At 41.6% G+C, this 16,426-nt stretch overlaps 1 protein-coding gene across 10 annotated transcripts in view; it reads left to right on the top strand.

Moving 5' to 3' along the window:
• zmp:0000001168 (signal-induced proliferation-associated 1-like protein 2) overlaps positions 1-16,426 on the top strand; it is a 58,577-nt gene that overhangs the window by 16,780 nt on the left and 25,371 nt on the right. For 6 of the 10 annotated variants that reach the window (XM_044041598.1, XM_044041597.1, XM_044041600.1 and 3 more), the window contains exons 2-10: positions 1,599-3,218; positions 3,839-3,963; positions 4,056-4,244; positions 5,631-5,805; positions 6,100-6,203; positions 8,016-8,173; positions 10,392-10,998; positions 11,077-11,351; positions 11,686-12,081. In XM_044041598.1, coding sequence (XP_043897533.1) covers positions 2,108-3,218; positions 3,839-3,963; positions 4,056-4,244; positions 5,631-5,805; positions 6,100-6,203; positions 8,016-8,173; positions 10,392-10,998; positions 11,077-11,351; positions 11,686-12,081 — 3,140 coding nt within the window. In that variant the 5' untranslated portion in view covers positions 1,599-2,107. Of the gene's footprint in view, positions 1-942; positions 1,124-1,598; positions 3,219-3,838; positions 3,964-4,055; positions 4,245-5,630; positions 5,806-6,099; positions 6,204-8,015; positions 8,174-10,391; positions 10,999-11,076; positions 11,352-11,685; positions 12,082-16,426 lie in introns of those variants that run through there. The other 4 variants (XM_044041603.1, XM_044041601.1, XM_044041605.1 and 1 more) reach the window with 4 other exon arrangements.

Here is a 16,426-nt window from a genome sequence, read left to right as displayed (position 1 = left end):
GTTGTATGTCAGCTTGCTGTGAGGTTGCCTTTTCCGTGTTTACCCAAGTGAGTTTTGTATTGCCTATGAATGGCCGGTTTGATTTCAGTTATTTCAAAGTATTTTCTTTATTCTTTTTTTTTGTTATTATTTTTGCATGTAAATAAACTGGCACCATTGAATCCTCGGAGCTGGGTCCTGCTTTTTGCACTTTGTTGCGTCCCGCCCGTGTATGAATTGGGGGTGCAATACCCCTTTTTCACAACATCCATCCATCTATCCATCTTCTATCACTTTATCCTTCACACAAGGGTCATGGGGGAGCTTGTGCCAATCCCAGCTGGCATAGGGCAAAACTACGTATAACTTAATTTATAATATATATATTTATCCTCACATGTATTCTCTGCTAACATTTTCTTAATTTTTGTTAACCTTTTGTTATGCATGTCAAATATTACACATCTCAAACATGTAATTGTGAACTTAGAGATGGTTTGAGTGGGTGCCTGTTCTTTCATTGACACAGAGACAGGACATCGTCGAAGGTGGTCATATACAGCATTAAACATTGTGAAACAATGACAGAATTCACTTCAGAATTATGTATTCCTTTGATTTCTAGTCATCAAGACTAGAAAAGCACTATATAAATACAAACCATTTACCTGCAGATCTGCTGTTAATCTTTGATTGTGCACACATTCCGAAATCAATAAATTAGTTTAAAACGCTTTTAATTGAAAATTTTTGTTATTGTATTATTTCTTTCTGCTTTGATGAAATGTAGAGTGTTACAGAGAGGAAGAAAAACAAATATTTCTCATGACTTCTTGTGACCTTCTTATGTGTCTGTGTGTGTCTGCGTGTGTGTGTGAGAGAGAGCGAGAGCGAGAGAGAGAGAGAAAGCGAGAGAGAGAGGCTTCTCTTCTCTAGTAGCAGCTCTGCACCATTGCACCTGCTCTTTATGCTGCAAAACACGACAGAGGCGCTGCATGTGATGCATGTGAAAAAAAAGCTAGACAGGAAGAAGCCTTGTATGCTTCTGAGTCAACTGATGTCAGTGTGGTCAGAAACAGGGCATCAGGGACAAATGATGACAGGAACTAGCTGATCTATATCGTAAACAGAATCCACTTTGCTGGTAAGTTATAATCAAAACTAACAAGAATTGTGTCTTTAAAAGGAGACGCATGCAACTTCATAATGTAAATTGCTAAGTGCTTGCCTCAAGCTTCTCAAATTTTTTTATTGACTGGCAAATAAACACAAAGCTGCTCTGAAACAATAGACTGATAGTTGGTAACAGTGTTTATGCTGTTGTTATTAGTGCTGTGAATTGCTGTGAATTAGGGTGAGACATGCTTTATACTTATACCTATGTTGGTACACTGACAGTAAGTAAGGCCCTGGGTTAATGCTGTCAATCATGAGGATGTGCAGGTTGGATGTGGTGAACATTGTTTGAATTTATGTAGAGAAACCTTGGAACAGAAAGTGAATAATAGTGAAATAATACAAAGGTAAAAACAAAGCATGACTTACAAATGCTTGCTGCTTTTCAGTTCAGTATTTGTTTCCATACCTATTCTCTGCATCACTTTCTTTTTTCTATGCAGGTGGGCAGGAGACAAGATCAAAAAGAAAGCTGCTGGGAGTAAAGAGTACACACGAATGGACACATGTTAGAAGGGCTGGGACAGACAGAGTCTCTTCTACACGGAGGACAGAGAGTTGAGTCTCAGTGATGATCGCCACATCCTCATGCCACAGGAAGCAGCACCCCACCACAAAACACACATCTGCAAAACTGGAAAAAAAAAGAAAACAACTCAAAATTCCGTTCAGCCTTTTTCATTCTCACCCAAGAAATTGCTGCTTTGTGAACACAAAGTGTGCCACATTACTGAGACATCAGTGAGAGCCAAAGGGTTGAAAGAGTTCAGGAATCTAAAAGGTGTGAATGAGGATTATATTTCTTGCTTTCACTCAGAGGAGTGTTTCATCTTTGTCCACTGTGCTTCTGTTTCACACCAGCACCACAGAGACCAGGACAGACACTTAACTGGGAATCTCAGGACCAGAGTCAAGAGCATACTGTTGGACTGGACTTGGTTTGCAAGGCACCATGCAGTCAGATGACCTCTTCATTCGCAAGTTTCGTCGTCAGAATGTGCGGCCTCCAATTGCCACTGTCAGCTTTGATCCCAAAAGGGAAGCAGGTGTTGTGGAATGGCCTCCCAGGAGGGATGGTGATGGAGTCGATGGTGACAGCCTCACTCCGAGCCGTGTGGGACTGAATCTGAGGTCAGTGGGCAGGGGCCACATCATGCAGAGAAGTAACAGTGATGTAACCTTGGGAGACTTGGACTCCTCTGGTAAAGCAGGGGTTAAATCAAATCGTGTGGTTGGAGAAAAGACAGGTGTGGGGGCTCAGGGCGACTCAAGTTTGTTGTTACACAGGGAATATGGCAGCCTGTCCTCACTGGAGAGACAAACTCAAGCCCAGGAGCCAAGCACTGATGACCAAGGGCCCTTGAGTCCAAATGCCCTCCGCTTCAAAGACCCGTTCCTGCTTTTAGGACTGCAGGGAAATCCTCCAGAGCCAGATGGATTCTTTCGGGGGCTGTCTGTTTCCACGGGAGACTCCCCAAAACCAGTCAAGCCACCAAAGCCAGAAGGTCTAAGTAAAAAGTGTAAACCTGGGCCGCCGCAGATTCCTCAACCAGGCCCATATGACCACATTGTAGGTGGGGCATGGGTGAGGAACTTTGCCCATTATGATGTTCAAAGCATTTTGTTCGACCTCACAGAGGCAGCCACCAACAGAGACAGTATTGGGCGGAAAAAGAATATCACCTCAGGGGCTTCAGCAGCCTCCCAGCTGCGCCCCTCCCAGACCACCCCATCCTCACCTGCACAGGGTGGGGGAGGCAACGGGGGAAATGCAGATGACCCTGAGCAGTCACTGATGTTGGACGAAGGTGATGGCAATGACAATGAGCTCCTGCTCAGCTGCCCCCACTTTCGCAATGAGACTGGGGGAGAAGAGCAGATTGGCTTATGTCTGTTGCAGGGGCGGCGAGGACTCTGGTCAAGCCTACGGACCCCGAATGATGCTGTGTCAGTCCTAGAGGAGCCCAGAGAAAGTCACATTCAACAACAGGGCAAGAGCAACTACTTTATTGAGCATGCAGATCTGGGAGCTCATTACTATCGCAAATATTTCTACATGAAAGGTATGTGTCTTGTCATTCTATGTCAGAGAGAGAATAATGATTATGTTTGAAAACTACTTTATGTGCCGTTTGATGAAAAGTGGAAATACATCGAGTTGTTATTCAAAAATGAATTTTTAAAAAAAATCACTTTAAACCTTCACCAAGCTACATATATCTATATATATCTAATTAGTAAGAGTGTGCAAGAATGACTTGTACAAGGTGTGGGGGCAGTGAGGTCTTTTCTATCTTTTGTCAAACTGAGCAACTTTTTCTCTATCCAAAATGTTTTGTTTTGTTAAAACTCCCCAAATTTTCACACAGAACCTTATTACTGGGGATGCACAATATTGGAGTTTTTGCAACTTTCCAATATGCCAATATATTGGCAGTGCTCCTATATATGCGTATATCCCTGGGCCCAACGTCAGAGGTCATTTACTCTCTTCTGAAATGAACACAATCTTTGTTATACTCATGTCACAGCAGATGTCGATAAACATTTTCTTTATTGTGCAAAATTAATAAACATAAAAAAAAATTTAAGTTGGAGAGGACACACTCATAGACATCAAGGAGGATGCAACTTATTTATTTATCTTTACAGTCGTTTTTTGGTGACCATAATTTCATTATAGAACACCAGAATTTCTTTGGTATGGATGATCGTCTTGGTCCAGTGGCCATCAGTTTCCGTCGAGAGGAGAAAGAAGGATCCAGTGGAGCTCAATACAATTACAGGATCATCTTTCGCACCACAGAGGTAAGGCTGCACTTCACTGCTCTCAAAGCTCTCCTCAGATTTACTCTGGGTAACACTGATTTTACTGGATGTGATGAATGTGAACTCTTCAGATGAAGACTTTGCGAGGCTCCATCCTGGAGGAGTCCGTGCCCTCTGCAGCTCGTCACACCACCCCCAGAGGCTTGAGTCCCAAGAGACTGCTGGAGTTCATCATGCCTGAACTGAACCTGCACTGTCTTCGCTTGGCCTCAAACTCCCCCAAGGTCCGGGACACTCTGCTGAAGCTGGACGAACAGGGAGTGAGTAAAAAAGCATTTGACACTAGAGTGTCAAACGGAAGGATTTTCTAGGAGTTTTTCTTTTGAGGGGATGTCCAGACTTACAGCATGTTGTTACTGCAAGTACTGTATGCAGTCTATTTAAAAAACAAACAAACTCAGCTGTCTGCAGGGATCGATCAGGTGTGTTCAACTGAGAAAGTGTTCCATTGTTTCTTGATATGGAGAAAAATTCTAAAATACTACACTGTGGCCCACGAAACAGATATAATATATTCGGCAACGGTAGCTTAGTGGTAGAGCGAGTTGTCTTTCAACTGGAAGGTTCAATTCCTGGCTCTGCTAGTCTACATGCCAGTGTGTCCTTGTAACCCCACGTTGCTCCTGATGGCTGTGCCAGCAGTGTGTGAATGGGTATGAAAACATAAGATAGAAAATGTGCTGTGTGAATAGCAAAACTGTAGTGTAAAGCAGCTTTTAGTGGTCATCAAAACTAGAAAAGCGCTATATAAATACAGACCATTTAATCAGTGGTCAGGAAACAGGTATGTGCACACAAAATACTAATTAATAATATTAATATCATTCCCATGAAATTTCCTTGAGAGCTACATAAACAAAAACAGTCGCAAGAGGGCTGAAGCTGCATGATGGACAGAGATAGTGTGATTGGGTTTCATGTTAGGTTGGGAATGAGTCAAAAAGATATTCTCAAAGGCCGGGTATTACAAGAAATAGTTACCCAAGTTAGGCAAAGTTAGAAAGATATTCACAGATTTGAAATTCAGGAATCAATAACATTTAAAAAAAAAATTGTGTAGATAACAAGCTAGAACCTAATTTTCATCACAAATTATTTTTTTGTGCACACAAATTAATATTTCATGGTCACAATCTTCTTTCCCCATGTCATGGGACTCCGTAGATTGATTAGTCTGTCCTTGGCTTATTTTAAAATAGTTTAAAAAGAGTAGAAACATGTCAGAAAGGTAAAGGTACAGTAAACACTAACAGGAAACAGTAGTGAAAAATAAGTAGCTAAACCACTCTGAGGGCTGGACCTGACCACTGACCTATAAAAAATGCAAACAAATTGTCTAGTCAGAAGCTTCATTGAATTGAAACTTTATTCTGCAGTGTAGAGGCTACTAAGAGCCACCCACAGCCAGTTTAGCTGAAGTGGACTAGTTCAGAAAAGTAAAATCAACTAGTGCATGGAGGCAAATGATGGAGTCAGTAGGTCTGCTGTGTGGGTGTGTGACATTTTACCAATGTGCTTTTTGAGCTGCAACTTAAAACATCTGATTATGAGCCAACCCTGTTAATATAAATAGTCTCCAATATAGTAATATAATTAGTATAGGATAGGATAAAACAAATTCTTTTTTTCTCTCTCTTCTGATGCAGCTGAATTTCCAGAGAAAAGTCGGGGTTATGTACTGCCGGGCTGGTCAGAGCTCAGAGGAAGACATGTACAACAATGAGAGCTCTGGGCCAGCATTTGAGGAGTTCCTGGATCTACTTGGGGAGCGGGTGCGGCTGAAGGGCTGGGAGAAATACAGAGCTCAGCTGGACAACAAGAGTGAGCTGAAAACACGCACCACACCCACGATCTGTTGGCCATATCTCACCTTGTCGCAGGACCATTATCAGAAGGGCATCTGCGTGCCAGTGAAAGCCTGGCCACATGTAATCTGAGTAATGCCTGCAAATAGGCAGAGTGACTGCTGATTATCACTGAGCTGTTTTCCAGCAGCAGCAGCAGAGAGAAGAAAATGGTGACACTGTTTTCATTCACAGATGTGAAGCCCTTCTGATTTTTTTCTAAATCTCTACCTCTGTCTGTTTGTGTTTTGTGTGTCTTGTGCTTGTGCAGCGGACTCAACTGGGACACACTCCCTCTACACACGCTACCAGGACTATGAGATTATGTTTCATGTGTCCACTATGCTGCCCTACACAGCTAATAACACACAACAGGTAAAATAAACCCTAACAGAGACATTTTGCTGTTTTGCCCTTGTATTTTTCTCTTCAAGGTCAGATACACTGTCTGGCCAAAAAAACATTTGCCACCTAAAAAAAAGGGTCACATCGTTGGACCGTCTTTAGCTTTGATTACTCACTCATTCACTATGGCATTGTTTCCATAAGCTACTGCAATGTCACAAGATTTATTTCCGTCCAGTGTTGCATTCATTTTTCACCAGGATCTTGTATTGATGATGGGAGAGTCGGGCCACTGAGCAAAGCCTTCTCCAGCACGTCCCAAAGATTCTCAATGGGGTTAAGGTCTGGACTCTGTGGTGAAAATGATGTCTCATGCTCCCTGAACCACTCTTTCACAATTTGAGCCTGATGAATCTTGGCATTGATTATCTTGGAATATGCCTATGTCATCAGAGAAGAAAAAAATCCATTGATGGAATAATCTGGTCATTTATTATATTCAGGTAGTCAGCTGACCTCATTCTTTGGGCACATGATGTTGCTGAACCTAGACCTGACCAACTGCAGCAACCCCTTACCTATTTGCTTAGTTAAATCCAGGTGGCAACTTTTTTTTGGCCAGGCAGTGTATTTCACCTCTGTTCTTTAACACAGTATCAATGTCAGTACAAAAACCTTCACTGCTGTTCACACTGTCATGGTTTTAGAGCAACTGTGTTCTGAAACAAGCATGACATAGAAATCCTGCCCCCCAGTGTTCATTCTCACCATGACGGTTTTCACTGTACCTTCTCAGATGACCTTCCAATTACTCTGATCACTTATTTATGAGCAGTGAGTGTTTTCAGTCTGTTTATTGTCTTTTGTAGTGCAATTGCACATTATATGCAAATGTTGAATGAGCACTACTGTTCATTCCTGAGCTTTTAAAACCCTCAAGGTTGCTAAGGTCCAAAGACCAGCAGCTCTTGTCCCCAGTACACATGAAAGCCAGGGGCGACCAAGTTTTCTCAGCAGTTGCTCCCAAACTCCCAAACTATGGCACAATGTTAGGACAGTCCCAACTCTTCAGAATTAGAGTGGTGTGTTCTTAGTTCATTGTGTCTTAATGTTGTCTTGTTGTTTATTTTACATTTTGAGTTTTTCTTAATTTAATTATGTGTACAGCACTTGTTAAACTTCAGTTTTTAAGTGATATGTACATAAAGCTGGATTGAATTGGATTGTAGTTGAGTGATGTATTAGTTTATTCTGTATTTACGTCATGATTGTTTTTACTGATTTTAATGGAGGTGGCATTTCCCAGTGCAAAATGATACATTTAAGTATGTTTCGGATATTGATTGAACAAAAGCAACAACATGGTTATGGCTTATTTTTCCCATGTGTTTATGGGTTTTCTCCGGGGTACTCCTGTTTCCTCCCATGCACAGGTTAATAAGACTGGGATAGACTGATGATCTGTCCATGGTGTACGTACCCCACCTTCAGCTGGTGGAGGATAAAGTAGATAGTGAACAAATAAATTAATAACAATAAAAAAAGTAAAATTAATGAAAGGTAAAAAATGTGCCCTGCGATGGACTGGCGAACTGTCCAGGGTGAACCCTGCCTATCGCCCTATGTCAGCTGAGATTGGCACAGCAGCCCCCGTGACAAAAAGGATAAGGTGGTAGAAAGAGGAGGTAAAATATGTATAATGATAGTAACTTTTTTGTAGATTCTTAATATTTACATCAAATTGCAAACTGTTCCAGAGAGATATGGCTTATTCTACTCTTTGTTTTGTTTTGCCAGGACTTAAACAATTGTTTAATTAAAACTATTTTTTTGTCTGGTCAGTTGCTGAGGAAGCGACACATTGGAAACGACATAGTGACCATCGTTTTCCAGGAGCCTGGTGCTTTGCCTTTCACGCCAAAGTCTATCCGCTCCCATTTCCAACATGTCTTCATCATTGTCCAGGTTCATGAGCCCTGCACAGACAACACCTATTACAGGTGAGTTCATCCCATCTGTTACACTGTGCAAAATGCCATTATTAATGCCCAGGCTTTCAATGTAACTTTTTAGATTAATGAATTGAAGCTTCAGGGGACAGAATCACTAGAAATACCCAAGCATCAGATTTCCCCAGATGACCAGAGACAATCTCCCTCTCTCGGAGTCTGTGTTGATGTTGGCATGTGCTTTATTGCATTCAATGTCAATTTATTCTGGTGTTGAAGTAACAATCTCACTGAAGGCATCTACACAAAACAGTAGTGGAACAGCTAACAGGAGCACCTGCTACAAATGTAGGTCAATCAGGGGAGACAAGTGGATGAAAATAACTGTATTAAAAATTGAACAAAACACTCTCCTGATTGAATAGAATAAGTAGTTGAAAGTCTGAGGATGGTAGTTGGTGACCTGATGAGACTAATCTGGACAGAGAATGATGGATCAGATGAGACCGTGAAGACCTGGCAGTGATGGGGATGAGGAGCGTTAATACCCTAAGTGACAGTGCACATACATGGAGGAGATGAAAGCCAAAAATATGTAAAGGAGACTATGATTGAGGCTTTGTGTAGGCTTTGTGTCATGTTTTAACAAAGATGAGGACCCAAATTCAGATTGAAGAAAGAAAAACAAAAAGAGTATTTAATAAATAAAAAAACTACAAAAAGGCAAAAGTAACCCAAACGAGGAGGGGAAGGCATAAGGAAAAAAATCTAACTGAGAAATACCCCAGACACTGTAAACAGAGAAACAGGAGCCACAGGGAAACAGGAACATCAGGAAACTGATAAAAGACAACTCAAACAATATTGAGCTGATGTAGACACTGTGAAGCACATAGACTAATGCCTGCCCCACACTAGAGTATTTTCAAATCTCTCTCTTTTTTTATTATTAAAATTGAAAATCGTGTATTACCTTTATATGTATACCCATTGTGCCTATGGGGCTCAGCACTGCCCTAAGCCAATTTTTCATGTTAAAACTAGTGTATATGGTTATCTAGTTATATTATTTAGTGATTCAGGTCTAACTCTTGGTAGTTTTTGTGTAAAGTATTTGAATTATGTACTTTGTGTTGGCATGTACTGCCTTCTCTGGCTAAATACCTCCCATTACATTTGAATTTTCGTATTAGTTGGCTCTTACCAGGCTTTCGTCACTTTCCCGCTGCTTCGTCACCAACTGTCCTCATCTAGCCACCCCCCAGAGACACAGCAATGGGGGGGGGCTCGGAGCGGATACGCAGCACTTCTATTTCGGTCCAGAGGAGGTGCAGGGCTGTTGTTCGCCCTCAGATCACTTGATTTACATTACACTGAAAGGTCAATGATGAGCTGCTTCATTCAACATTCAGGAACAGCTTTGTCAATCAAAAAAACAGGTGCTTTAGTTAGCATTGACTTGTTTATGGTTGAATGTGGGTGTGTACAGGATACAAGGCTGATCCATTTCCAGGTGGATTAGGATTTAGGGTTATTTTCCACCATTTTCAACTTTTGTGCCTACTTAAAGCAATCCTTACCTTTCTGGCATTTTTACACTTTTCTTTTGTAATCTTAAATTGCTCCTAATAAGCGTATGGCACACTAAAATGTAAAAGAAACCCACCAGGTGTTGAAACTCATCATTATTTAATTCTGATATATTTCTGATAAAGGTCTGTCATCTGTCACAGCATCGCCTACCGCTGTCACAGCTTCCGAGTCGTGCACGGCAGAGCGGTAGAGTATTCTGTGAGAGATAGCAAGGTGGGGCGAAGACTTGAAAATGACTGACTGAGGCGAGCCACCACTTAAACCCCCAGCTTCTCCCACAGCTAAAACTATCAGCAACAAGAATCAGACTCCATTGACTTTCAATTGTGCGTCACACATTATCACCTCACGCGAGGAGAAGGGAGCGTCAGACTTCACAGGCAGGGGGGAGATGGTGGGACTCTGAGGGAAGCGGAATTGTTCATGTTCAAATTTCAAGTTCAAGTGCTGTGAGACATGCCAGAAAGGTAAGGATTGCTTTAACACTAAAGCGTAACTCTAGAGAGTTGCGCTCTCTAGCACATGGAATGAATGTTTCCTCTTTACCTGTCTCTTACTGTTTGTTAGGGACCGAGCACTCACACAGTGTGCGAGGACCTATTGTAATTCAAGGAATTATTATCATTATTCTTCTATAAGGTTATTTTCATTATTCTTTTTTGTCTCTCTTTCACAGGGTGGCTGTGACACGCTCTAAAGACATCCCATTATTTGGCCCCTTATTCCCCAAGGGTGCGCGATTCCCTCGCTCACCTGCCTTCAGAGATTTCCTCCTGGCAAAGGCAGTGAACGCTGAAAATGCAGCTGAAAAGTCAGAGAAGTTCCGCTCTATGGCCACCCGCACACGACAGGAATACCTGAAGGACCTGGCTGAGAACTATGTGACCACCACACCCATCGACTCCTCCACCAAGTTCCCTCTGCTCTCTTTGGGAGGGAAGCGCAAAGACAAGCTGAAGGGGGCTAAAGGTGCAGAGATGCACAGTGCTGGGGCACTGGTGTGGGCTGTGATGGTCTCCAGCAGAGATGAAGGGGAAGCAGGAGAACTCAAGCTCCCCTGTCTGCTTGGGGTTTCAGCAGAGTCAGTGGTACTGATAGAGAGGTGCACACGCAGGGTGGTGTTTAACTGCTCCTGCAGAGATGTTATTGGCTGGAAAGCAGTGACAGAGACTAAGGAGGGGGGGCCTTGTTTGGATGTCTACTATGAGCGTGGGGAGTCTGTGTCTATCAGTGTGATGGAGAGCCAGGTGGAGGATATACGTGAGGTGGTGCAGAGGCTAGAGGTGGGTAATTGTGGCCTGATTGGAAATTGAGTGTTTTGTGTATTTCTGAATCATTCAACATTTCCCACAAATCTGCAGCTGGTTACGCGAGGCTGTGAAGCGCTGGAGGTCACCCCCCTGCGTGATGGGGTCGGTCAGCCCGGGTTCCTGATGAACGAGGAGGGATTTGTGACAGAGCTGCAGCGGTTCTGCTATGCTGAGAGTGGAGGCTTGCAGCTGTGGGCTCGTGTGGTGCGGCTGTGTGGTCACTCACTGGTTCACCTGAGCCCCGAGGAGAGGACCAGGCTGCTGCGCACAGCGCACAAGATCCACATCACTGTCATACCACCGGACGAGAACGGCAAGCCTCGCAGGTGAGTGAGGCTGCAGAGAAAGAGAGAGAGAGAGAGTGTAAACATGCTTGGGTCACTGGACACAAAGTGAGACAAGAGAAGTGATCAATGGGCAGACAGTGAGTAGTCCCAGTGAAAGATGACAAAAAAGTATAAAAAAGGTGTTATCGTTAGTGATATGAAGTGAATAAAGGAATATAATATAAAGTTAGACAAATATAGCCATTTTCTTCTCCATTTGGTCTTTGTTTTTAACTTCTTGATGACTCAATCAGTGAATTAAGAAGCTGGATGGAAGAAACAAATATGATGCTTTTCTTTCTCACTGTGTGATGTTTATGTTTATGTTGAGCAGAAGTTTCTCTGAGCTGTACCAGAAAGCCATCAAGGATGCAGAGTGTAAGCCTGGTGAAGATCAGTCAGGAGAGGCTTGGGTGCTGGATGAGAGAGAGGAAGGCGAGGATGAAGAGCAAGACGAGGTGAAGAAGGACGAATGGAACGTGGAAAGAGTCAGTGAAGCAGATATAATGGAGGTGAAGGTTGAGGCTGAGGAGGGGGAGGAGCTGCGGTGTGATAAAGGAAAAAGTGACAGAGGTCACGACTTGCTTGTGGCACCACGAAGTTTACCTCTGTTACGAGCCACTTCTCTCCAGGACCCACCAGCCAATCATAGCAAGGAGGCCAGTGCCTCGCTGCTCACACGCAGCTTCTCCTTGGAGAGACAGCCATTCTACAAGGATATGTGTGATGGGTGAGTGTTGCTGCATTCATTTGAGTGTTACAGAAGCAGGGAAAGACCTTGTGTCATAAAAACAACACCAAATAATCTTTATCTTAATCTTAATCTTAGAAACTCTCTAGAGGTTTCTTATTTTCTGACTAACTGAAGCCTGGACACCTGTCTAGAGAGTTGCTAAGTGAAACAATACAGATCATTCACTCCCTGACCCAGTTTCAGATTGTTAGTTTCACTTGAATCAAAATGTGAATGAGGGTTATTAGGGTCACCTGAGACACACAGTCTGCTGCTGTGTGACTGAAGAGAGCTCAGGACATCATTGTAGGATTCTGATAGTTGGTGTTAGGCCCCCTTCTTTGCTGAATGATGTTTCTTCAGGTTCACCTAGGTGGCTTATATCACTCCTCATTCAAACCATCTTTCTCCCCTGGCCAGAATGCAAACGTTCTCATCATCAAAAGAGTGTTCTTTGCCCTTCAGATGTAAGTGGACAGCTGAGTCCTGTCCAGATGTGCTGATTCTTCTGTGCTGTGTCATGCATTTATGCAGTGGTTATTTTTAATTTCTTTAATGTGAAGTTCAGTACATTCCTCACTATATTGCTCTGCATGAACCAATTTTCTGTTTTTGCCTTGAGTTTTGTCATTTGGAATGTTGCAGAGTTAGAAGTTTACAAGGATGCAATGATCACCAGTTTTACTATTTTTTAACTATGTACTATGTTTTACTATGTACACTGGGGATTCCATTCCTTGCATCTATGGACTTCCCAAAGTATGCACACATCAGCAGTACAAGCTCAGTCACATGTGGCTTCGCAAAACATTTAGCCATAATTTTAACACCTCTGGTTGGCAACACACAAACCACATCAAAAATTGCAAAGCTATTGTAAACAAAGTCAAGCATTCCTGACCACAGAAGCAGTAAATGCTGTGCTCCCTGCTTGACCTCTGCCTGACCACCATCTACTTTCAAGATAATGATGGATCCTACAGGCAGAAACAGGGTGGCCAACCTTTTCATGGAAATGGTGGAAAGCAGAGCCTTGGCTCCTTTCAAAAGAACTGCACCTAGCCACTGGTTCAGATATGTGGACAACACCTGGATCACGATCAGAACATATGAGCTGGAATCTTTTACAAAACACATTAACCCTTACGAGCTCCTGGGGACATTACCTGCCATTTTTTTTATTGTTAAGCCATTTTGGCTGTGTTGAATTATAGCTCAAATTTTCAAGAGGATATTCATTTTTGGTAAACTGTCATCTCAGTTTCTTAAAATACGCTAAGCTATGCAAGAACTTACTAATTTGTTCCTAGTGGCAGAAAACGCCACCTTCCCAAAAACAGATGTAAAAACATTACATATTAATATTTTTAAACGACTCAATATTTTAAAGCCAGTTCATCCTGAAATATACATATCAAATATTAATAATATTTTTGAATTTTTAACCCTTTAAAGGCCAGTTTGTTTTGAAAACTCCATTGTTTTTCTAAATCTAAAAAACAAACAAATTAAAAAAATACAATAATTTCATAAAATACAGTTCAAGGAGTATTTAGTTATTATCATTATCAGGCCCTAAGATTGGCCAATGATTGTCAGGAACATTGATTTTGATGCATTGTCAGATAAAAAAAAACAAAAAACTAATCTAATTTGTTGCTAGGGACAACAAATGTCCAAATGAAAAACATTGAAAATACTATGTTTGATCCCACATTTATCTTCAAATAAAGTTCAATTCAATTAAATTCAATTCAATTTTATATGTATAGCGCCAAAACATAACATACATTATCTCAAGGCACTGTACATAGACAACATCAAGGAGAGCAGAGAACCCCAACAGTGGAGAGAAAAAACTCCCTCTTAACAGGAAGAAATCTCTGACAAAACCAAGCTCAGGGATGTGCAGTCATCTGCCTCGACCATTTGGAGTGAAAGGAAAATGGGGGACAGAGGAGAGGTGGGGGACAGAAAGGGGAGAGATAAAGGAGCAGATACACAGTTGTATCAAGTTACAAGTTTCTACAGTCAATGATGACATGTTTATAGCAATACAATGTAATTAATATAAGCAGCAGCAGAGACTCTTGATAAAAATTATACATATATTGACTTTTAATTATAGCATAATAATAATAGTGATGATATGTATGATAGTAATAGCCTCAAAAACTGGATCTGGATCCTGCAGAAATTTTTAATATTTTTTCTAATCCACTTAGGGAAATTATTTCTCTGCCTTTGACCCATTCTAGAATTAGGAGCAGTGGGCCGCCACACTGAGTTGCGCCCAGGAGCAAAGGGGCTTGGGTACCCCAGCCCTTTTGGCCTGGTGGGGACATCAACCGGCAACTCTCCTGTTACAAGCCAAGTTCCCTGGGCTTTCATCAAAATCTCCAGAACAAGGACATGAGACAAGAATAAAAACAGCAATAAACGCAACAACATTGTTATTCTGTATGTTGCTTGAGTCTCTGAGAAACCTGGAAATATTTATTTAACAAACACTACATCCCTGCAACACTTCATGACAGAGAAATGTAGTGTAATGAGGACTGGACTGAACTTTACATTGGTGACCACTGCATAAACACATGAAAGAGTCAGCTCATCTGGACAGGAGTCAGCTTTAAACAGATAGATGGTTTGAAGTGAAAGAAGTTCACTCAACTCAACAGAGGAGGTGGATTACCGGGCTGTACACACAAAAACAAGTTCAAGAGAATCCACTATTTTTTTTAAATTATTTTTTTTAATATCATATGCACATTTTATCCACACAAAAATGTCATTTTCTGAGCCTCGAAAGACTATTATTTGGAAAATGAGTCTCAAAACACCACCATTGCGTTTTCATATCAATACACTACTTTGGGAAAACAATGATGTTGCTCTCTGAATATAGCCTATGTGGAAATACCTTTATGAGGTATTACCTCATACTTAAAATAAACTTAACTATCCCTTTAATGCACAAGTGTTTGAATTATGATTTATATGTGAAACTCACTTTGATAAGGAATGGATATTTATTAGTCACTGATAAAACTATTATTTCTATAAAAAATGTGCACTTGTTTTCCTCTGTTCCTATAATTTGCTTATCTCACTTATATGTGAGTTATGGAGGTCTACTTACACACATGAAGTTATTTTTATGGTCAAAAACCTCCTAGTCGCTGCAAACGAGCCAATCTAAATGTCTCCTCACTGACGCTCTTGTCAGCTGTGCTGTTTCAGACCAAAACCACATCCCCAGAACACGGACTGTCTTGTGATTGGCCAGCCAACGAGAGCTTTCCCACAGACTTGTGATTGGCCAAACCGCAAGCATGTCAGAAATATCCCGCCCCCTCCCACTGACACTGCACAGCCTTAGCAATTAGCTGCATGTAGCAGTAGCTTCGTCCCTTGTCGTTGCTCCTTACATTTTGATCCAGAATCACAAGAAACAGAGACAACTGATAACATCGTCCACTGCCTTGGCTGCAGCAGGACATTTCACAAAGGTAAGAATTACTTTTTTTTCTGTCTATATGCGGTTAGAGTCCTGAACTCTGAGTCTTGGATGTATTATAAGAACTGGATAGAGCACCGCCGCCTCTGCCTTGAAGACAATTGTGTCATGGTGGCCACTCCCGGTACTGCAACAAAAAATACTCATGGGCCCAAAAAGCAATTTTCCCATTGACCACAAAATAGATGCTATAAAACTGTTCACAGGACACCTCGAGACATGGACATAGGCATGTATAGATCTTTATATTCTGTATTTTTAATTGATGGAGTTTCATATTTGAAAAACCTTCCTAAAGGCCATAAAAAGCCCAGAAAAATCTTATTTCTCAGAGTGATGTCACAGCTGTGTACGAGCACAGCAAAGCGCGGTCATGTGGTGTCTCAGGAACGGTGCTACTGTCAGGGAAGCGTACGATGTGAAAACATTACGAGAAATGTGAAGAAATTAAGGCAATTAGGAGTTTTCTTTTACATTTTTTAAAATATAACGACAAAGCAGGTTTTACTTATTCATTCGTCACTTATTAGCATTTATTTTCAAACTTATTATCAATGTATTAATGACTAATTTAGGAGAGGAGACTGACATGCTGCACTTTATCGCTTTGTTCAGCCCCGGACATCGTGACACAGATGACGGTGTGGACTATGGAGCTGTGACCGTGTGGTGCACTGAAACCTGCGGTCACTTCACCACTGATTCCCGGGGAGGCTGCTTGTCTTATCCTCACTATCGGTTCATGAAGTTACTGATAAATGTGAATTAGAGTTGAAGATAAACATGTTGAATGCATTTATAAAACTACTTTTAATACGTTGT

This window comes from Solea senegalensis, linkage group LG13 (assembly GCF_019176455.1).
Source record: "Solea senegalensis isolate Sse05_10M linkage group LG13, IFAPA_SoseM_1, whole genome shotgun sequence".
Lineage (NCBI taxonomy): Eukaryota > Metazoa > Chordata > Actinopteri > Pleuronectiformes > Soleidae > Solea > Solea senegalensis.
This window is presented reverse-complemented; position numbering and strand designations above follow the sequence as displayed.